Below are 19,729 nucleotides of genomic sequence, written 5' to 3'. Positions count from 1 at the left end.
CTTGATAAATGGCCTAAAAGAAAAACAAATAAGGAAAAAATGATGTAAATGACAAACCTGGGGTGGTGGTGGTCGGCGGCACGAGAGAGTGGTGGTGGTGTGGTGGTGGTTGGCGGATTTGGGGAGAATAGAGTAGTAAAAATTGATTTGAGGGAAAATAATTACGATGAGAATGAGGATGGCTGTCGCGGTATTTAATAGACTCCTGACGGAATTTCCGTCAGGACTCCGCTTTTTTTGGAGACATCTGACGGAATTTCCGTCAGTTAAGTCAAATTTCTGTTGACTTCACTGACGGAAATTCCGTCAGATGTCTCCAAAAAAGCGGAGTCCTGACGGAAATGCCGTCAGTGGTTTCCTCTCAATTATTGTTACACTGGGTAATAATTGAGGGAAGTCAACTGACGGCATTACCGTCAGGAGTGCTCAATTCTGACGGAAATTCCGTCAGTATGGGCTTCAGTCCTGACGGCGTTTCCGTCAGAGAAAAATGGCGCCTTTGGATTTTTTACGCGCTAGTATTATTTGACGTCATGTGACGGATATTCCGTCACTAATAGACTCCTGACGGATTTTCCGTCACAAGTCCGTCAGTTATTTAAAATATCTGACGGACTTCAAATTCCGTCACATCTACCGTCAGTTTTCCGCGTTTTTTTGTAGTGATATGACCTTTCATGAAATATTCACTTTCATGAGATATTTTCATTTCTTTCAATGAACAAATTTGGCTCAATAAGGCCACATCATTAAGCTCAATTAAGGCTTCTTTACTTGGCTCATCAAATGCCATATTATTAGGCTCAATTAAGGCTGCAATGCTAGGCTTATCATAACGCCATATCACTACTACAAATCCAGGCAACCACAACGCCCGTTTAACAACGGTTATTCACGAAATTCACAATAGACGTTGTAAAATGTAGGCGCGAATTTTACTAAAATTAATTACAACGGGTATGGTTATAAAAACCGTTGTTATTAGTTTTAACAACGGGTTACACATGAACAACCGTTGTTAATAATATGGCGCAAATTTGACGCAAAGTTAGTGAAAAATAATCACAACGGTTTCTTTTGGGACCCGTTGTTAAAACTTATTTGACAACGGTTGTTCTTTAATAACCGTTGTTAATACCTTCCATACTATAAACCACACAAACACAAGTCTGCTACAGCCACAAAACACAAACACATACCCAGCAAACACAAACACAAAACACACTTTATCATCGTCTCTTTCTCATCGTCTCTTTATCTTCTCGCCGTCACTGTTGATTTCATCGTCTCTTACGTTCGGTAATTATCAGGTAAATCTCGCCGTTATTATTTTCTTTTTCTAATTATTTCATTTGCATGTATGTGTTTTTATCGACCATTATGTTATTTCTTTAAGTATATATTGTTCGCATAATAAAGAAGAAGCAAGATAAACATAATTAATATATATATAATATATTTATAAATACATAAATTAAAAAAAAATACATTAATAAAAATGCAATTCTTATATTTTCATAGAGGATCTTATTCTCCTCTATCATATCCGTCCTCTCCTCCTTGGCTATTTGGAGGTTCCGTTCAAAGATCTCGCTATATCGTCATATAGCCGCAATCGTCGCTTCGTCAAGCCATCTTCTTTGGCGTCCTTCAAGATGGGATCGAGCATCCGCAAGGTAGCTCCTGAAACTTTCCTCAATATGGAGCAACCGGCGGATGAAACTGTTGTTGTTCTCGATCATAGTAAGAGTCTTAAGGATGATATCATTCATTTTGTTTGAGTTTGTAGTTTGTTTGGAGTTAATTTATAATGCTGCTTCAAATCTTATTTGGAGTTTATTTGTTTTAGCAGTTAGGGTTTGGAGGATGTATATATTGAGATAATGGAAATGTTAGTTGAGATAATGCAATGTATATATACTTAGCAATGTGTGGGTTGAGTTGTTTTTTAATTAATATATATGTTAGGAAGTTGTGTCATAATCATCATCATTTCTCTCAATAATGCTGCTTCAAATCTTATTACTAACCCTTCTCATTCCATATTGTCCGTTCATATGCACAGTGATGCCAGTATGTAATAATGCATGCATGCATCGGAATTATAACGGGCCGTAATTATGCATGCATCTAGTAATATTTAATTTAATTTTTTTTTATTTTTTAAGAACAAACAACAACGGTTATTTAATAAAAAACCGTTGTCTTTAGTTATAACAACGGTTTTGTATATTACAACCGTTGTTATAACTTTCCCTCCAAAATTGAGTCACACTTTCCACAACGGGTTTTTATACTTAAAACCGTTGTTAATATTTTTAACAACGGTTGCCTTAAGAAAACCAACCGTTGTTAAAACCTTTAACAACGGCCGCTTTAACAACGCTGTAGTAGTGTATTCTCGATATCTGCTACAGACAGAGTCTTTATGAGATGTCACATTCACTTCAAATAATGGATCAAATTTCGTATCTCATTAATTATACTGTTCAACTTCAGGTGAACAAGAATCAAGTCGCAAATAAAATTATCTTTCATAAAGACCGCTTTAAATTGAACAGCGGTTCATATACTCATAGATGTGAACTTCTGGCCACTTACACTTATACAATATGAATATATTGTACTGATGAGACGGTGTTAAATTATTACACACCTTTCAAACTTTGAATTTCAGGCCAAAGTTATAATATGGACATATCTCTCATCTTTGTAAAATAAATCTTTTGGAACTTCAGGTCCAAAAATTATATAATATGTCCCTTTTTAAAAAAATTCTTGACCACGTATATGGAACTTCGGGTCCAAGTCACCATGTCCATGGCTACGACGAGTGGCGTGCTTATATTTTATTATCATATTTGGTCTATTCATGCATCCAAGTCGGTGATTTGACAAAAATAGAAAATCATAATTAATGCATAACCGTAATAATATGCTAATTCGATTATTGCCACGTCGTCCTACACAAACAATGTTTAGTAACAGAAACAGTGAAGTAAAGTGGTATGCGTCAAAATTAATTACCAACACCAAACAATTTGTCCCAATTATAAAGAAATTAAGCATGCTCTCTTTTCATCTGTAGGCTTAGGAAAATATCCGTTAATAACCCCATATTTCCCTTTACTTTCTACACCATTGACAAAAGCTTTAACAGAAAAACATAATTATTACTTATATAATCATGGTATTTATGGACTACTTGGTTAATAAATTTTGACGAACGAACCATTGTTTAAACTCATGATGCTATTATATGAAAATTGAATGCACATCATATGCATAAAATTTAAAACAATGAATAAATATTAATTCTGAAATTTGTATACCATTAGGTTTGATATGTTGAATACTAATAACAGATTATGATACTCGTAACAATTATAAGATTCGTAGAAATATAGCACCGCAGACATAAACATACAGATGATAAGTTAATAACTTCCGTGCAAAGTATAGCATAGCAACATACAGTACTTAAAGAGTCAAAGTCGGTCATGACAAATATCTCAAATTATTTTGGTCAATGTTAATTTGTTATACCATCCATCTCTTTCTTAATTTTTAATAGCCAGATAACTAATTAGCTACTCCAATTAACTATAGCAGACATGAATAAATTGTTAAAACACTACCTTATGCGTTTTATGCATGCACGGCTAATCATACGGATACCTTCGTAGATCTTAATAAATAATTATGGAGTATAACGGAAACAGGAAACATACCTTGATTAGCGGAATAAAATAATAAGATCTGATATGAACCTCTTGATTATCAGATCTAATTGATTCTAATTGATTGTACGAGATCATAATTAGAAATAATAAACTACGTTGCACCCGATGTAGAAATAATAATAATAAGGATGGTTAGAGACTCGTGTTGATAACGTGTTGTGAAATATAGAGTATGAAGAATTAGATAGAGCAACTCAAGAGAAAGTAAGGGAGACACAACTGTATTCTTATTCCATTATGAAGGTTATATATATACAATACAATGGGAGAAAGTTTCCATAATATATTATAGAATATTCTAAGATATGGACATCCATATAATAATATTTCATAACAATTTTAACTTTTTCTATTTCATAATTTCAGCCTTTCAATATAAACTAGTTGTTCCTCAGCGCGCGATGCGTGTGGAGTCCCAAGGACCATTTTCGTCTTTTTAGAAAATATTTAGCCTGACATGATCTGTATATAATATAACCTCATTTTTACCATAATTAGCGAGAATATCAAATGAATCTTACTATATTTAGGTCTTTAATGTGTTATTTTAGGGTAGACGTTAGAAAAACCGATATACAAATAATCCATACGATTATCGTATAGTTGTTAAGTTGACATTTCTGCATAGCTGTAACCTGCATATGAGATCACAAAGGATCGCAAGATGCTTATAACAAATAAACAATAGCCGTGTTATTAGGATGCGAAAAAAATAAAAGTATGGGTTCAGAATTAGCTATTATTATGAAGTATGTTCGTCACGCAATGTTGAATAATTTGTATACCGACTTATTAATTCAAAACTAATTCGTATGGGCGAGGTTGGTTTTCTGATCCAACTCATGACTGGTTTACCTCAATCTCGATTCATTTAGCCGATTTACTTGTATGAGAGGTTCTTTGTTTTGACACGACCCAGCACCGACGCTAAAAAAATCAACATTTACAGGCTCAATAATGTCGCAAACTCACATCATACTAAAGAAATAATCTCCCATATCACATACAGGCTACATAGTCCACATGAAAAGGAACTGATCATAGTTTGTACGTCAATCTGTTCCGATCATCGCATTAACTACGTTAGTTGCAACTTTAAACTTCCGAGCAACATGTTCAATGTTTAATACGATTCCATTGCAATTGTCCCAGATTGGTTATACAAAAGTCTAGTGCGGGATTTATACAGAACTTGACTCTAGTGTTCTACTGTTTTTTAGCTAATTTTTGGGGTGGCTAAATCCTAAAGACCTGAATCGACGAAAAACAGCTATTTTTAAGAAACTTGATGGATAAATTATAAACTTACATATAAACCAAAAAAAAAAAAAAAATTGGACGTCGGCACAATATGAACTTATTTTATGGAGTACAGTCGTATAGATAACAATGAAGGAGTGAATTTTTTATTCTAAAATTCGTATTGTTCAAATACCGAGATCTAACAAGTACCGTAGGTCAATGATCTTGAAGCGGAATTCACACGCACCCAAAGGCAATTAAGATCCTCTCCATTTCTTTCTCTCCATTTCCTCTCACAAACCCATTTAATAATATTTTTCTCTCTACATCCTATTAAACCTTTATTTCCTTGCATAAATCGTTAACCGTTCGATATTAGCAAGATGCAATCCGATCCATTGATAGGAAATGGCCTCTCCATTTCTTTTTAGGAAATGGAGAGGATCTTGACTCACCCAAAGGCCAGAGCATCTTCAATTTGTATGGTTCAAATATCGAGATTTTTGGCTCCGCAATAAATTGAAGATTACAATACTCCGGAGAATCATGAGGAAGTATAAGCAATACAAAATCTGACTATAGACGAATAATTATAGACGGGTTGCAATAAATTGAAGATTACAATACTCCGGAGAATCATGAGGAAGTATAAGCAATACAAAATCTGACTATAGACGAATAATTATAGACGGGTTAAATATGTCAACACTTTTATAATAAGTTTAAACAACAAGTTGAGGAAGAGAGCGCCCATCATCATTCTAATAAAATAATGAATTTGTGAGTATGGGGAAGAAGCAACGATAACGTGCAACCTGTTTGACCAACAAATTGGTAGATTTGAGATTAAAAAATACTCCCTCTCATTCAAATCAAAGGTTACATTTGACTTTATTAGGCTTGTCGAGACACGTTTTGCAACGTGAAATATCTTTAATTACACATTATTAAAAATTATAAGAACTTGATATTCTTATAGCATTTATGACGATGAATCAAACAAGATCTCGCATGACTGTATTTTCTCTTATACATTACTAATAATACCAAAGATTATCTACAATCATGAATAGTGCCAAAAAGTCAAATGCAACCTTTGGTTTGGATGGGAGGAAATAGTATTTTAACTTTTTCTATTTCATAATTTCAGCCTTTTAATATAAACTAGTTGTTCCTCCGCGCGCGATGCGCGTGGAATCCCAAGGACCATTTTCGTCTTTTCAGAAAATATTTAGCCTGACATGATCTGTATATAATATAAACTCATTTTTACCATAATTAGCGAGAATATCAAATGAATCTTACTATATTTAGGTCTTTAATGTGTTATTTTAGGGTAGACGTTAGAAAAACCGATATACAAATAATCCATACGATTATTATATAAAGTAGTTGTTAAGTTGACAATTCTTCATAGCTGTCTCGGTAGCACCAAAACGGATACGGACACGGACACGACACGGACACGTGACACGACATCCCATGAAATTTAGGACACGGGACACGTTATTTAAATTTAATAAAATATATATTTTGTAGTTATATATGTGTGATTTTATTTTTGAAAAAGTATTTTAAATTAAATTTAAATAAATGAAGGTAAAATTTGACGTTAAATATAACTTATTCTCATTTCTAAAACCAAAAACCAACTTATCAATACTATATACTCCCTCCTATTCATTTTAACCTTCCCCTTTCAAAATGGCACGCAAATTAAGGGTAGGATTATTTTATTGTAAAGTATTGTGGTGGTGTAAGGTAATTGGAGAGAGAGAAGGTATTATTGTGGGGTAAGATGATTAAAATAAGTATTGTTGTGGGGTAAGGTGATTAAAATAAGATAAAGTATGAGTATTGTGGGGTATTGTTGTGGGGTAAGGTGATTAAAATAAGTATAAAACTTTACTAAATAAGGAAAGGGGGAAAGTTATATGAATAGATGAAAAAAGAAAGGGGGAAGGTTAAAATGAATAGGAGGGAGTATTAAATCCAGAAACCAAGGAACTTCTATGTAATTAAAGAAAGTTATACAAATTAATTATACTATATAGTTGTAAATCAATAGCACCGTGTGATGGACCCGATTAAGGGATCTCAATGCAAATATTATATAGTTTGGGTTAAAATTAAATTATATAGAAGCTTTGGTAATTTTCCTAAACATTTATAAGAGACTAAAAACATGGTCAATTTCCTTAAAATAAAATAATTAATTAAGATAGTCAATTTTAAGGAGACTAAGAAAGAAGATGCTTGGTAATTTTCCTAAATATTTATAGAAGACGAGAAGATGGTCAATTTCCTTAAAATAAAATAATTAATTAGTATAAACATGCACACTTATGGTATTAATTATTATCATCATAAAATTATATATTAAATTTAAAATCTATGCAGTTTTATTAAACTTTATAATTTATTAGATGTATAGAGATGTTAATTATTTAACATACAAAAATATAATAAGTAGGTTATAAATATATCAAGTTAGATTCCATAATATATAATACTAGGTTTGGTGCCCGGCTACGCCCGGGCTACCTTTATTTAACATTTAAATTTTATTTTCTATGTAATATGATTTCTCTAAATTTGGTTAACACATACATTTACAATTTCTATATTGAAATTATGATGAGAGGTAAAATTAATATTATTACTTTCACTACATCCCATGTTAATACTATTACGTTCACTACTTTTTCGGTTACTGTTGTTTGTTTTACTATTTCTGCTATTTTTACGGTTAACCCGTTAGTTTTGTCAAACTCGTATTTAAATAAATTAATATTTTTCTTAAAATCGAATTGTTAGTTAATTTTTCATACTCTTTCTGTTGTTCCTACTGTTACTTTCATTACATGTGTTGTGACTATTATTACTTTCACTTCTCCCGCCGTCATTATTTTTTCTTTCACTACTCCCGCATTTATTATTGTTTATTTCACTACCCCGTTGCTGCTAGTATGACTTTCACTACTCCCGTTGCTATATATTATTGTTGCTTTTACTACTCACATGGAAGGTTACTATCATAATAGTTGATTATCTAGTTGTATTAGAGTTATTTATTTAAATAAATCTGAAATATTAGATTAGAATATTATTTAAGAGTAATCATTATTATTTACTAATTAAATTACAAATCTAATGAATTATGGAATATTATATTTTTTGGAAATCTGAATTGATTTACTTACCTTTTAATAGTTTCCAAAATATAACATATACTTATATTGTATTATATTTATGTATGTTAAATAATTAACATATTTATACTAATTAATACCATAAGTGAGACCCGTTTATTTAAGGAAACTCGCCATATTCTAATATTCTCTAAATTTATACTTTTAACCAAAACTATATAATATTTACATTGAAGTCCCTTGTTCAGGTCCATCACACGACGCTGGCGATTTAAAACTATATAGTATAATTAATGTGTATAGATTTATTTAATTACATGGAAGTTCCTTGGTTTCTGGAATTAATATATAGTATTGATTGCATAATTCTTTCGATTTGATTTAATGCATATATGTAATATATTTATATAAATATACAATCCTCTTAAATTACATGCCTAATTAGTAAAAGTAATTTCGTCAGTAAAGAAAAGAATTGTAGTAATATTGGATATAGTTAAATGACAGTAATCACTCATTTGAATAGTGAAAGTAACAATATTATCAGCGATAATGGTAGAAACAACAATGCAAATGGAAGTTGTGAAATAATCAATATTAATGCGGCAATAGTAGAAGTAACAATAATTACGGTGGAAGTAGTGAAATTATCAATATTAATGTGGCAGTAGTGACAGTAACAATAATTACGACGGGAGTAGTGAAAGTACCAATGATTACGGGCAAATAATGAAATTTATTACTATTGCTTCATTAATAAGAGTAAGATATTAATAGCGGGAGTAGTGAATATGTCAAAATTTGTTTCATCGTAATTTTAGGATATGTCATAGAAAAATATATTAATGATAAATTTATGGGTTATGCAACTTTAAGTAATTTTATATAATGAAAAAGCAAATTTAATGGTAAGTAGAGGTAGCCCGAACGAAGTCGGGCACCAATACTAGTAATCAATCTATTTCGACATCTCATTACTTGTCTAAAGAATATCATTTGCCCACCAAATTCAACCATATAACAATTCACACCATTTACCTTAAATTCAACTTTCCGTTTGAAGGTGTGTCCAAATACCATGGACACAACTCAAAATACCATGGACACGCGTCAGACACGTGCCCAAATAAAAGATGAAAGTTAGACACGGCTTTACAGGTGTCCGACACGTTTTTACGTGTGTCCGACGAGTGTCGTGTCCGACACGGGAACACCGATTATGAGGAGTGTCCGTGCAACCTAGATAGCTGTAACCTGCATATGAGATCACAAAGGATCGCAAGATGCTTATAACAAATAAACAATAGCCGTGTTATTAGGATGCGAAAAAAATAAAAGTATGGGTTCAGAATTAGCTATTATTATGAAGTATGTTCGTCACGCAATGTTGAATAATTTGTATACCGACTTATTAATTCAAAACTAATTCGTATGGGCGAGGTTGATTTTCTGATCCAACTCATGACTGTTTTACCTCAATCTCGATTCATTTAGCCGATTTACTTGTATGAGATGGTCTTTGTTTTGACACGGCCCAACACCGACGCTAAAAAAATCAACATTTACAGGCTCAATAATGTCGCAAACTCACATCATACTAAAGAAATAATCTCCCATATCACATACAGGCTACATAGTCACATGAAAAGGTACTGATCATAGTTTGTACGTCAATTGTTCCGATCATCGCATTAACTACGTTAGTTGCAACTTTAAACTTCCGAGCAACATGTTCAATGTTTAATACGATTCCATTGCAATTGTCCCAGATCGGTTATACAAAAGTCTAGTGCGGGATTTATACAGAACTTTGACTCTAGTGTTCTACTGTTTTTTTAGCTAATTTTTTGGGTTGCTAAATCCTAAGGGCCTGAATCGACGAAAAACAGCTATTTTTAAGAAACTTGATGGATAAATTATAAACTTACATATAAACCAAAAAAAAAAAAAAATATTTGGGCGTCGGCACAATATGAAATTATTTTATGGAGTACAGTCGTATAGATAACAATGAAGGAGTGAATTTTTTATTCTAAAATTCGTATTGTTCAAATACCGATATCTGACAAGTACAGTAAGTCAATGATGAGCATCTTCAATTTGCATGGTTCAAATATCGAGATTTTTGGCTTCGCAATAAATTGAAGATTACAATCCTCCGGAGAAATAGGGAGAATCATGAGGAACTATAAGACCAACCACAAAGGTGTAGAACTACTTCCTCATATGCACTTTTTTACTCATATGAGGAACCTCACTAATGCACCAACCTCCCCATAATTTGAGGCTCCACCATTATTAGAGAAAGTTCCAAAAAAAAAAGTAAGGGTAAATTGTGTTCTTTTTGGGGAGCTTCCCAAATTTTTATATGTAAATGGGGAACTCCATTATTGCATAAATAAAGTTATAGATTGGGGAGGGTAGATGGAAAAGTTAGTGGAAAATGAGGTGGACGAATAAGAAAAAGAGAGATAAAATATGGGGAACCCCATCGTTGCGGATGCTCTAAGCAACACAAAATTTCACTGTAGACGGATAAGTATAAACGGGTTTGTTAAATCATGCAACGGGCCTGGGCCGCACCCAAATGGAGGAGAGAGAGTCCGCTTCATAAGGTCAAAGAGGTTCCACTCTAAAACCAATTGGCAATAGAGGGAGTAGCCCCTTGCCTTATAAAGTGGTAATTCTTCTTCTCTTTTATCAATGTGGGACAACCCTCACATGTGGAACTTTGGGGTGGGTTTCTTCACACTCCCCCTCACATGTGAGGCCCACTTTTCACACAGACTGGACAAATTCATTCAATTGAGTAACTTTGCTCGTCCAGCTGTAAACATGGCCCAGTATTAACTCAGACCGGACAAATTCAACTGAGCAACTTTGCTCGTCCGACTGCAAACTTTGGCCCATGAAACCCAGGTCTTTAGCCATGGGCTCTGATACCATGTTAAATGAATGAATCGACAATCTATCTCCCCTGAGGTACGTGCCTTGCTTCCAAAATTCGAAAATGCTAAAAGTTTATGGGATGCTCTGCAAGAGCGATTTGGTGTTGTCGATGGGTCTCGGATCCATCAAATTCAAGCGGGTCTTCGCGACTGTCAGCAGTCGGAAGGGAAGCCTGTCACGGTCTACTACGGAAAATTATGCCAGTTGTGGAACGACCTTGACAAACATCAACCCATTATCGAGTATAAATGTTGCTCGGGTTGTACTAGTGCCAAGCAACATCTGGAACGACGTGAATCCGATCGTTTGCATCAATTCCTTTTGGGTCTGCACGCGGTTCAGTATGGGTCTCTAAGGTCTGTGATTTTGGCGCAAAACCCACTGCCGACAGTGGCTCGGGCTTACAATATGGTGTGTCAAGAAGAGCGGGTGCGTGGCCTTGGTAAAACTCCCGAGGCTCCGACTGAAATAGCGAGTTTTAATGTTCGCTCACAGAGTCCTATTCCCAATAAACCCCCATCTCAAATGTCTCGAACTGAGCGTCAATTGATGTACTGTAATCATTGCAAACGTAACGGGCATGACCGTAGCATGTGTTTTGATCTAACAGGAGAAGTTCCTGATTGGTATTACGAGTTAAAAAGCCAACGGCGTGGTGCTGGCCGTGGGTCATCCACGCGTGGACGGGGTGGGGGGCGTGACAGTGGGAATAGCGCTCGCTCACAACAGGAGGGTGGCAGTCGTGGGGATGGCTTTCAATCTAACTCTAGCAATGCTGTTCATACTACCCCTTCGACACCTCCTGTGAATGCACCTCAAATGGCGTCTACGTCCTCCGCGTCATCAGTAACAGTATATGGTACGCCTACCCATGATCATTCTGGTAAGTGGTTGATTGTTACGGGATGTTCTCATCACGTAACTGGTAATTATGCGTTGCTCTGTGATGTTTGAAATATTTCGAATCGTGTTGTGGGCTTACCTGATGGCTCGAAAATTCTTGCTTCACTTGTGGGTCGAGTTGATGTCACTCCGATTATCTCGGTCGATCCAGTTTTATATGTGCCTCAATTAACTTGTAATTTAATTTCGGCCTCTCAGCTAAGTGATGCCTTGCACTGTGAGTTCATTACTAATGCTAATTCTTGCACTATACAGGACCGGGATACGAGGGAGGCGATTGGCACGGGTGAAAGGCTAGATGGACTCTACTATCTCTGTCAAAAACCGGAGAAGGTGAACTTGGTGACATCTGGGTCGTCTGTTTTCAAGCTATGGCATAATAGGCTGGGTCATCCATCCGAGAAAATTGTTAAATTGCTTCCTTTCTTACGTAATAACAAACATTCTTTGTCACAACCATGTGAGGTTTGTCATCGAGCCAAACACATTCGTAGCAGCTTTCCTTTGAGCAGTAATAAAAGTTTGAATGCTTTTGAGTTAATTCATTGTGATTTATGGGGACCTTACGATGTTCCTTCGACGACTGGAGCACGATATTTTTTGACATTAGTTGATGATTTTTCACGGGGAGTATGGATTTATTTATTAAATGCCAAAACCGACGTCACTAATAAATTCCTATTATTTATTGCCATGATTAAAAGACAATTTTCCGCTGACATAAAAATTGTGAGGAGTGACAACGGTACCGAATTTCATACATTAAAACCGTTTTTTTCTACACAAGGAATTTTGTTTCAGTCGTCATGTGTGGGTACCCCCCAACAAAATGGAAGAGTCGAGCGAAAACATCAACATATTTTAAACGTAGCTCGGGCCTTGCGATTTCAGGGTGGTCTTCCTATTCGATTTTGGGGGGAATATGCTCTTGCTGCTGCGTTTGTTATTAATCGTACTCCTTCCCGTTTACTTAATGATGCAACACCATATGAGCTTATCTTTAAGACACCTCCAAATTTTGACATTTTACGGGTCTTTGGCTCCTTATGTTTTGCTCATAATCAAAAGTCGAAGGTTGATAAATTTGCTAGTCAATTCCCTTTCATTTCTACATCCTCACGTGAAGTCCCTGCCTCTGATATTTCAAATGACACTAATGAGCCTGATTTGCTGATTAATTGGGACAATGAGCTCGCTGCTCCGGATACTAATGACCGTGAGGAAACACCACCGGGTACCCCGTCCACCAACGGTGGGTCGCCCATGACTGGTTCTGCTGGGCCCGCCAATGACAGCTCCCCACCGTCTCCCCCCATGGGTCGCGGACATCGAAGTAAGATTCCAACAACGACTCTTCGTGACTATGTTCTTAATTTTGACAGTGATGATGATAATGATAGTAGTCCATCTAGTGCCGCTCCTCTCCGCGTGTCATTGCCAACCTTAGGTACTCCGTATCCCCTAGCTAATTATTTATCATGTAAGAAATTTTCGTCTCCACATCGTTCTTACTTGGAAGCTTTAATGACCCATAACGAGCCTCTTAATTACAAAGAAGCAGCTCAGAGCGCAGCCTGGCGCACGACTATGGAAACTGAAATGAAGGCTCTGGTTGATAATAAGACATGAGTACTGGAACCGCTTCCTCCTGGTAAGAAATCTCTTGGAAGCAAGTGGCTGTACAAAATAAATACAAGTCCGATTCTACCATAGAGAGATTTAAAGCTCGTTTGGTTGTGTTCGGTAATCATCAAACCGAAGGAGTGGACTATGATGAGACATTTGCTCCGGTCGCTAAATTGACCACTGTTCGTGCATTTCTGACTGTGGCAGCTGCAAACAAGTGGCATTTGCATCAGATGGATGTCCATAATGCCTTCCTTCATGGCGATTTGGAGGAGGAAGTGTATATGCGGTTGCCTCCGGGGTTCCAATCTCCGGTGCCCTGTCTAGTGTGTCGATTGAAGAAGTCTTTGTACGGTCTCAAGCAGGCTCCTCGGTGTTGGTTTTCCAAGCTCAGGTCTGCTTTGAAGAGGTACGGTTTTTCCCAGAGCTACTATGATTACTCTCTGTTCATTTTTGTGAAGGGCTCGGTACGCATTCATGTCCTTGTCTATGTCGATGATTTCATTGTCTCTGGGAATGATCTAAATGCCCTTGTTTCCTTCAAAGAGTATTTGCATAAGTGCTTTCATATGAAGGATTTAGGCGACTTGAAGTATTTTTTGGGTCTCGAAGTGGCTCGTCACACCGATGGAATTTTTCTGTGCCAACGTAAATATACACTCGACATTCTTCAGGAGGTGGGTCTTCTCGGTTGCAAGCCCGTCTCTACTCCCATTGAGCAACAAAATCAGCTGGGTTGCAGTGGTAGCAAATTCCTTACTAATCCTGAGCCGTATCGCCGATTAGTAGGCAGGTTAGTTTATTTTGTTGTTACTCGACCCGACCTGTCATATTCCGTACATCTTTTGTCCCAGTTCATGAGTGCTCCTCGGGAGGATCATTGGAATGCGGCCCTACGTGTTGTGCGTTACTTAAAGGGCACTCCCGGTCAAGGTATTCTTCTCTCTGCTCTGTCTACTTTGAAGTTGTCCGGATGGTGTGACTCGGATTGGGCTAAATGTCCTGAGTCTCGTCGGTCCTTAACAGGATGGCTTATGTTTTTGGGTTCGTCTCCCATCTCGTGGAAGACTAAAAAGCAGCCCACCGTCTCTCTGTCCTCTGCTGAAGCGGAGTATCGTGCTCTTCGTGCCTTTACTTGTGAAGTTAAGTGGCTCAAAGGTTTACTAGGGGACTTGGGTGTGTCGCACCCCACGCCCGTTGCGATTTTCAGTGATAGTAAGTCCGCTTTGCACATCGCTCAAAATCCGGTTTTCATGAACGTACGAAGCATATTGAGATTGACTGTCACTTCGTTCGGGATGCTATTCAGCTAGGACTCATTGCGCCGTCTCATGTATCGACTATTGTTCAGTTGGCCGATGTTCTTACCAAAGCCCTCGGAGTGTCGCAGTTCACATCATTGGTTCGCAAGTTGGGCATTTTCAACCCATATGCTCCAACTTGAGAGGGGGGGGGGGGGGTAATAGGACTATAATACGGGTCTGTACTAGGCCCGTCTCTATGTTGTTTTGTATTGGGCTGTGAGCCTAACCCTAATATGTATTGTCTATATATTTTGGAATAAGAATGAGGAAGAGACAGATTATCGATTCATTCATTTAACAGGGTTAAATATCTCATCACTTTTATAATAAGTTACAAGTTGAGGAAGAGAACGCCCATCATCATTCTAATAAAATAATGAATTTGTGAGTATGGGGAAGAAGCAACGATAACATGCAACCTGTTAGACCAACAAATTTTGGTAGATTTGAGATTAAAAAATGGTATTTTAACTTTTTCTATTTCATAATTTCAGCCTTTTAATATAAACTAGTTGTCGCGCGCGGAGTCCCAATGACTATCTCCGTCCTTTTAGAAAATATTTAGCCTCACATGATCTGTATATAATATTTAGTCATGTAACTTCTGCCTTACGTGATCTTTTTTTTTTTTTTTTTTTTTTTTTTTGCCAGCAACAAATAGCATAGCTTACAAAAGAGCTTCTTGAGCAAGATTATGAACTATCCTATTCACCCCCTAGGACAGTAACGTATCTTTCTAAGATAACTAGTTTTACACAAAATCTCATTTGTGACGGCACGTATCCCTCACTTTGGAGTGACGGATACCATTTTCCCTCACAAATGACCCATATAGAGGAGAGAGGGAAGCACATGGGGGTGCCCCCACCTTGTCCCCCTATTCGTTTTGTGAGTGGCATTATCCGTCACTTGCTCTGACCCGTCTTCAGCAATACTAACTACTAGTTTTATACCCGTGCAAAAAATGCACGGGTCGTAATAATTAATTGTGCGATGCAATATATAACAACATATTATTATCTTTATAATATGGTGATCAATAATCCTAATATGGCCAAATTACAATTGACCGACATGCTCACTGTTCTAAAAGCTCATACGACTGTAATATGAGTATAAAACTGCTACTCCCTCTGTCCCAAGTTGCTTTTTACTAAATAAATAACAAACATGTCTTTTATACAAATTTTAGAATAAAACGATCTTATACTGTGAGACGGTCTATTTTTATAAGATATTTATTAATTTAGTGCAGTAACAATAATAATAAGGGTAAATTGATAACGTATACCTATTATAACACCATTTTTCAAATCTTATACCTAAGATAATTTTTTTTCAAAACTTATACCGATTATCCTAAATTCTTCCAAACATAATACCAAATTGCAATTCCGGCAAAAAATAAGACGAAATGACCGTTTTACCCTTATTCTTATACTCATTAACACCCTTTTCTCTCCCCACCACTCAAAACTAAATAATTAACAACCATGTTTCCCATCGATCTAACCCAATAACACCCATAACTACCACCACATAAACACCTTCTTGCCTCCTCATCTGCGGTTGACGAAGGGAATGGAGAGCCACGGCTTGAGGGTGGTCGGTGATGTAGTCGAGTATTGGTGGTGTTGGTGGTGGTTGGTGGTTGTGTTAGTAATGACAGTTGGTAAGCGGGTAATTGTATTGGGTATATAATTAGGTTAATTTGGATAAGGGTAAAATTGTCAAACAATATCATAATATTTTGATTAAAAATAGAATTCAGCCGGATTTGAGTGCTTTTTTCGTCGGGTTTGCAATATGGTATTATGTTTGGAAGAATTTAGGATATTAGGTATAAGTTATGAAAGAAAATTATGTTAGGTATAAAATTTGAAAAATGGTATTATAGTAGGTATAAGTTATTGATATATGATTTATTTGCACCTAATTTCCCTTTTCTTTTACGCATTCCGACTCATACCGAGTCGGTTTCGTGTGCCTTTCCTTGCATTTTGTGCCCAATCCCCGTACTTGTGATTTTGTGTATCCTTTTGCAGGAACCGAGTCGAGTATAGAGGAATTGGGGCAAGGAAGGCATTCTAATGCCTTTACATGAAAAAGAGGTGAGAATTGTTGAGTGTAGTGTTCTGCCGGCAGACCGGCAGCCGGTTTGGCCACCGGCATAACACCTTCCCAACCTTGCCAAAGAGAAGGAAGAAAGGGACCTGAATGTTGTGTTCTGCCGGCAGGCCGGCAGGCCGGCCCACCGGCATGACACCTCCCCACTTTGCCAAAGAGAAGGAAGAAATACAAGATATTGTGTTCTGCCGGCAGGCCGACCCACCGGTAGAACACAGCGGCTTGAATTAATTTGAATTAGAAGAGAAAAAAGAGGCTTGACCTCGGTACCGGTAGGAGCACCGGTAGCCGGTCCACCGGCAGAACGCAACACAAGGAAGAATTTGAAGACTTTGAAGACGTGTTCTGCCGGCAGGCCGGCAGCCGGTCCACCGGTAGAACACACTTGCCAGCTATTTCCAAACTTCAAGTTAATTTTGACGCCCCTGCCGGTAGGCGAACCGGCAGCCGGTCCACCGGCAGGACGCAGCAGCTGACGAGATTGGGCTTTTCTCCTCTTTTCTTCTTAATCTTAGGCAAGACTATAAATACCCCCTCCTTAAACCCTTTGAACAGACATACCCTAGATCTGAAAATTCTCCTTAATTATTGTAATCCTTTCTTAAGCAAGACTTAATCTTTCCCTAATAATTATTAATTACTTAGTGAAATTAGTTAGTATTAGTAAGAATCAATTGTTTACACTTGGTTTTGGAAGATTGTATTGGGAGATTTTGGAGGTTTTCCTTCATATTATTCAATCAAAGCAATCACCTTTACTTTTGTTTGTATACCTCTTCTCTTATTTACCTTGTTAATCAATTGTTTACATTTTGGTTTTGTCTCTTATAATTGCTATAATCATTTCCATGTCTTCTCTTTATGTTATTTGTTCTTCTCCTTTTGTTAGCATGATTAATTTCAACATGAGTGAGTAGTTACCCTTCTAGGGTTTAGGGGGAGTCTAAATAAGATTATTGGGCATGATAGATTGATAGTTTTGAGTCTTTGGTGTAGGAATTTGTCTTTCTTAGCATTGCATACAAGGTGTTTGACGAATTGTGTGAGTGAAAGCTTGTGCCTTTTGTCTTAGTAGCTTAATTCCTCCTTTGAATGAGAATTTGTTAGTGGTCTTGTTGCTTGTTTTGAAATGGTTGTTGCTCAATGAAAGTTGGTAATCACCTCTAGGACAAACCTTCACCTTAGACTATTTAATCGACTTGTTTGCCCATAGTTCATTTAGATGACCCCGAAGACCCTAGTCTTTTAATCAATCGAACACATATTTCTATACTACTTTGTTTAGTTGCATCAAGTAAGTTAAAATCAAAACCCTTTTCTTCGTTTTTGACTAGACTAGACTATTAGTTAGACTAAGTAGAAACCCCCGCCGTCTTCGTGTTCGACCCCGATTTACGACTAAATTGGGTTATCTTTGTTTGTGGTAAGCGATTTGACCCTATCGATAATTCTTACCTATCAAATGGCGCTGTTGCCGGGGATGGCGTTAGGTTATACTTAGTTTTTCTTAGAGTCTTTGCTTTAGTCTTATCTCAATTGTTAGTTTGTTTTAGTAGTTGTGTGTTCTTTGTAGAGTGTGTGATTTCTTGCCTTCCCCTAGTGTGTAACAACACTAGGAGACTAACGATTTGTCAAGTGCATGCCTAGAAGGAACCACCAAGCTCTTCTCTTCAACTCCGACCCCGAAAGGCTTTTTAGAACCTTGAGGACAAGGACTCTTGAGAGAGTAAGGAATAATTCCCCTCAAGCAAACTTTGACCAACCCAATTCACACATCCCACAAGATTTTGATACCACAACTACAATTCAACCAAATATCACAATTGAGACTTTAATCGAAAACCCTTTTCATAACTTACCTATTCCAAATAGCCCACCTCAATCACCACCACATCACATGCAAAATCCTCCACCACAAATGGCTCTTAGAGATCATAACCGGCCCAACCATAATGATTCATGTAATCCCATCAATTTTGGCACCTTGGCCCCAAACAACTTTGAAATGCATCCCGCCCAAGTCGGGTTAGTTGAGAAGGATTTGTTTAGGGGGCATATTGAAGAGGATGCCCATGCTCACCTCCACAAGTTTAAGAGGAAAGTTTCAATGATGAAAAAGAATGGGGTGTCCGAAGAGACCTTGAGAATGATATTGTTCCCGTTTTCATTGACGGGCAAAGCGGACCGATGGTTGAACATTCACCCACCGGATACTTTCACTACTTGGGATGCCTTGGCTAAAGCATTCATGGCCAAATATTACCCTTCATCAAAGACCGCGATGCTCCGTAATGAGATTCATACATTTCAACAAGAGGACGGGGAGTCTTTGGGTGAAGCTTGGGACCGTTACCAAGACTTGATAGCAAGTTGCCCCCATCATGGAATACCGGAATGGTACATCACTCAAACATTCTTTCAAACTTTGCTACCAAGGACTAAAGAGATGGTAAATGCCTCCGCGGGGGGAGGATTTGACCACTTGAATGATGAAGAGGGCATGGCATTGATCAAGAAAATGGTAGATTCGGAAGCAAACTATGGGTCTAGAGGAAACATGTTAAGAAGGAATGGAAAGTTCCCTAAGGAAAACTCCTCCAACTCCGAGACAAATGCCAAGCTCGACTTACTCACAAAACAACTTGAAAAGCTTCAAAGAAATCAAGTGCACCAAGCCGCGACC

General features: G+C 37.0%; 1 protein-coding gene and 1 non-coding gene across 2 annotated transcripts; one reads left to right on the top strand and one right to left on the bottom strand.

Annotated features, from left to right (window-relative positions):
* Positions 1–11,092: 11,092 nt before the first annotated feature.
* LOC141600577 (uncharacterized) lies at positions 11,093–15,059 on the top strand. Its single transcript, XM_074420819.1, has 5 exons — positions 11,093–12,004; positions 12,245–12,454; positions 12,881–13,436; positions 13,703–14,874; positions 14,925–15,059. Exons 1-5 carry the CDS (start codon positions 11,093–11,095, stop codon positions 15,057–15,059), a joined length of 2,985 nt encoding a protein of 994 aa, XP_074276920.1.
* Positions 15,060–19,327: 4,268 nt separating this feature from the next.
* Positions 19,328–19,434, bottom strand: LOC141603398 (small nucleolar RNA R71). The gene has a single exon (XR_012525277.1). It is a non-coding gene; the product is annotated as a small nucleolar RNA R71 (small nucleolar RNA).
* Positions 19,435–19,729: the final 295 nt, after the last annotated feature.

The sequence above is a fragment of the Silene latifolia genome, chromosome 9 (assembly GCF_048544455.1).
Source record: "Silene latifolia isolate original U9 population chromosome 9, ASM4854445v1, whole genome shotgun sequence".
Taxonomy (NCBI): domain Eukaryota; kingdom Viridiplantae; phylum Streptophyta; class Magnoliopsida; order Caryophyllales; family Caryophyllaceae; genus Silene; species Silene latifolia.
Note: the sequence above shows the minus strand (reverse complement) of the source record. Positions and strands in the feature narration are given on the sequence as shown.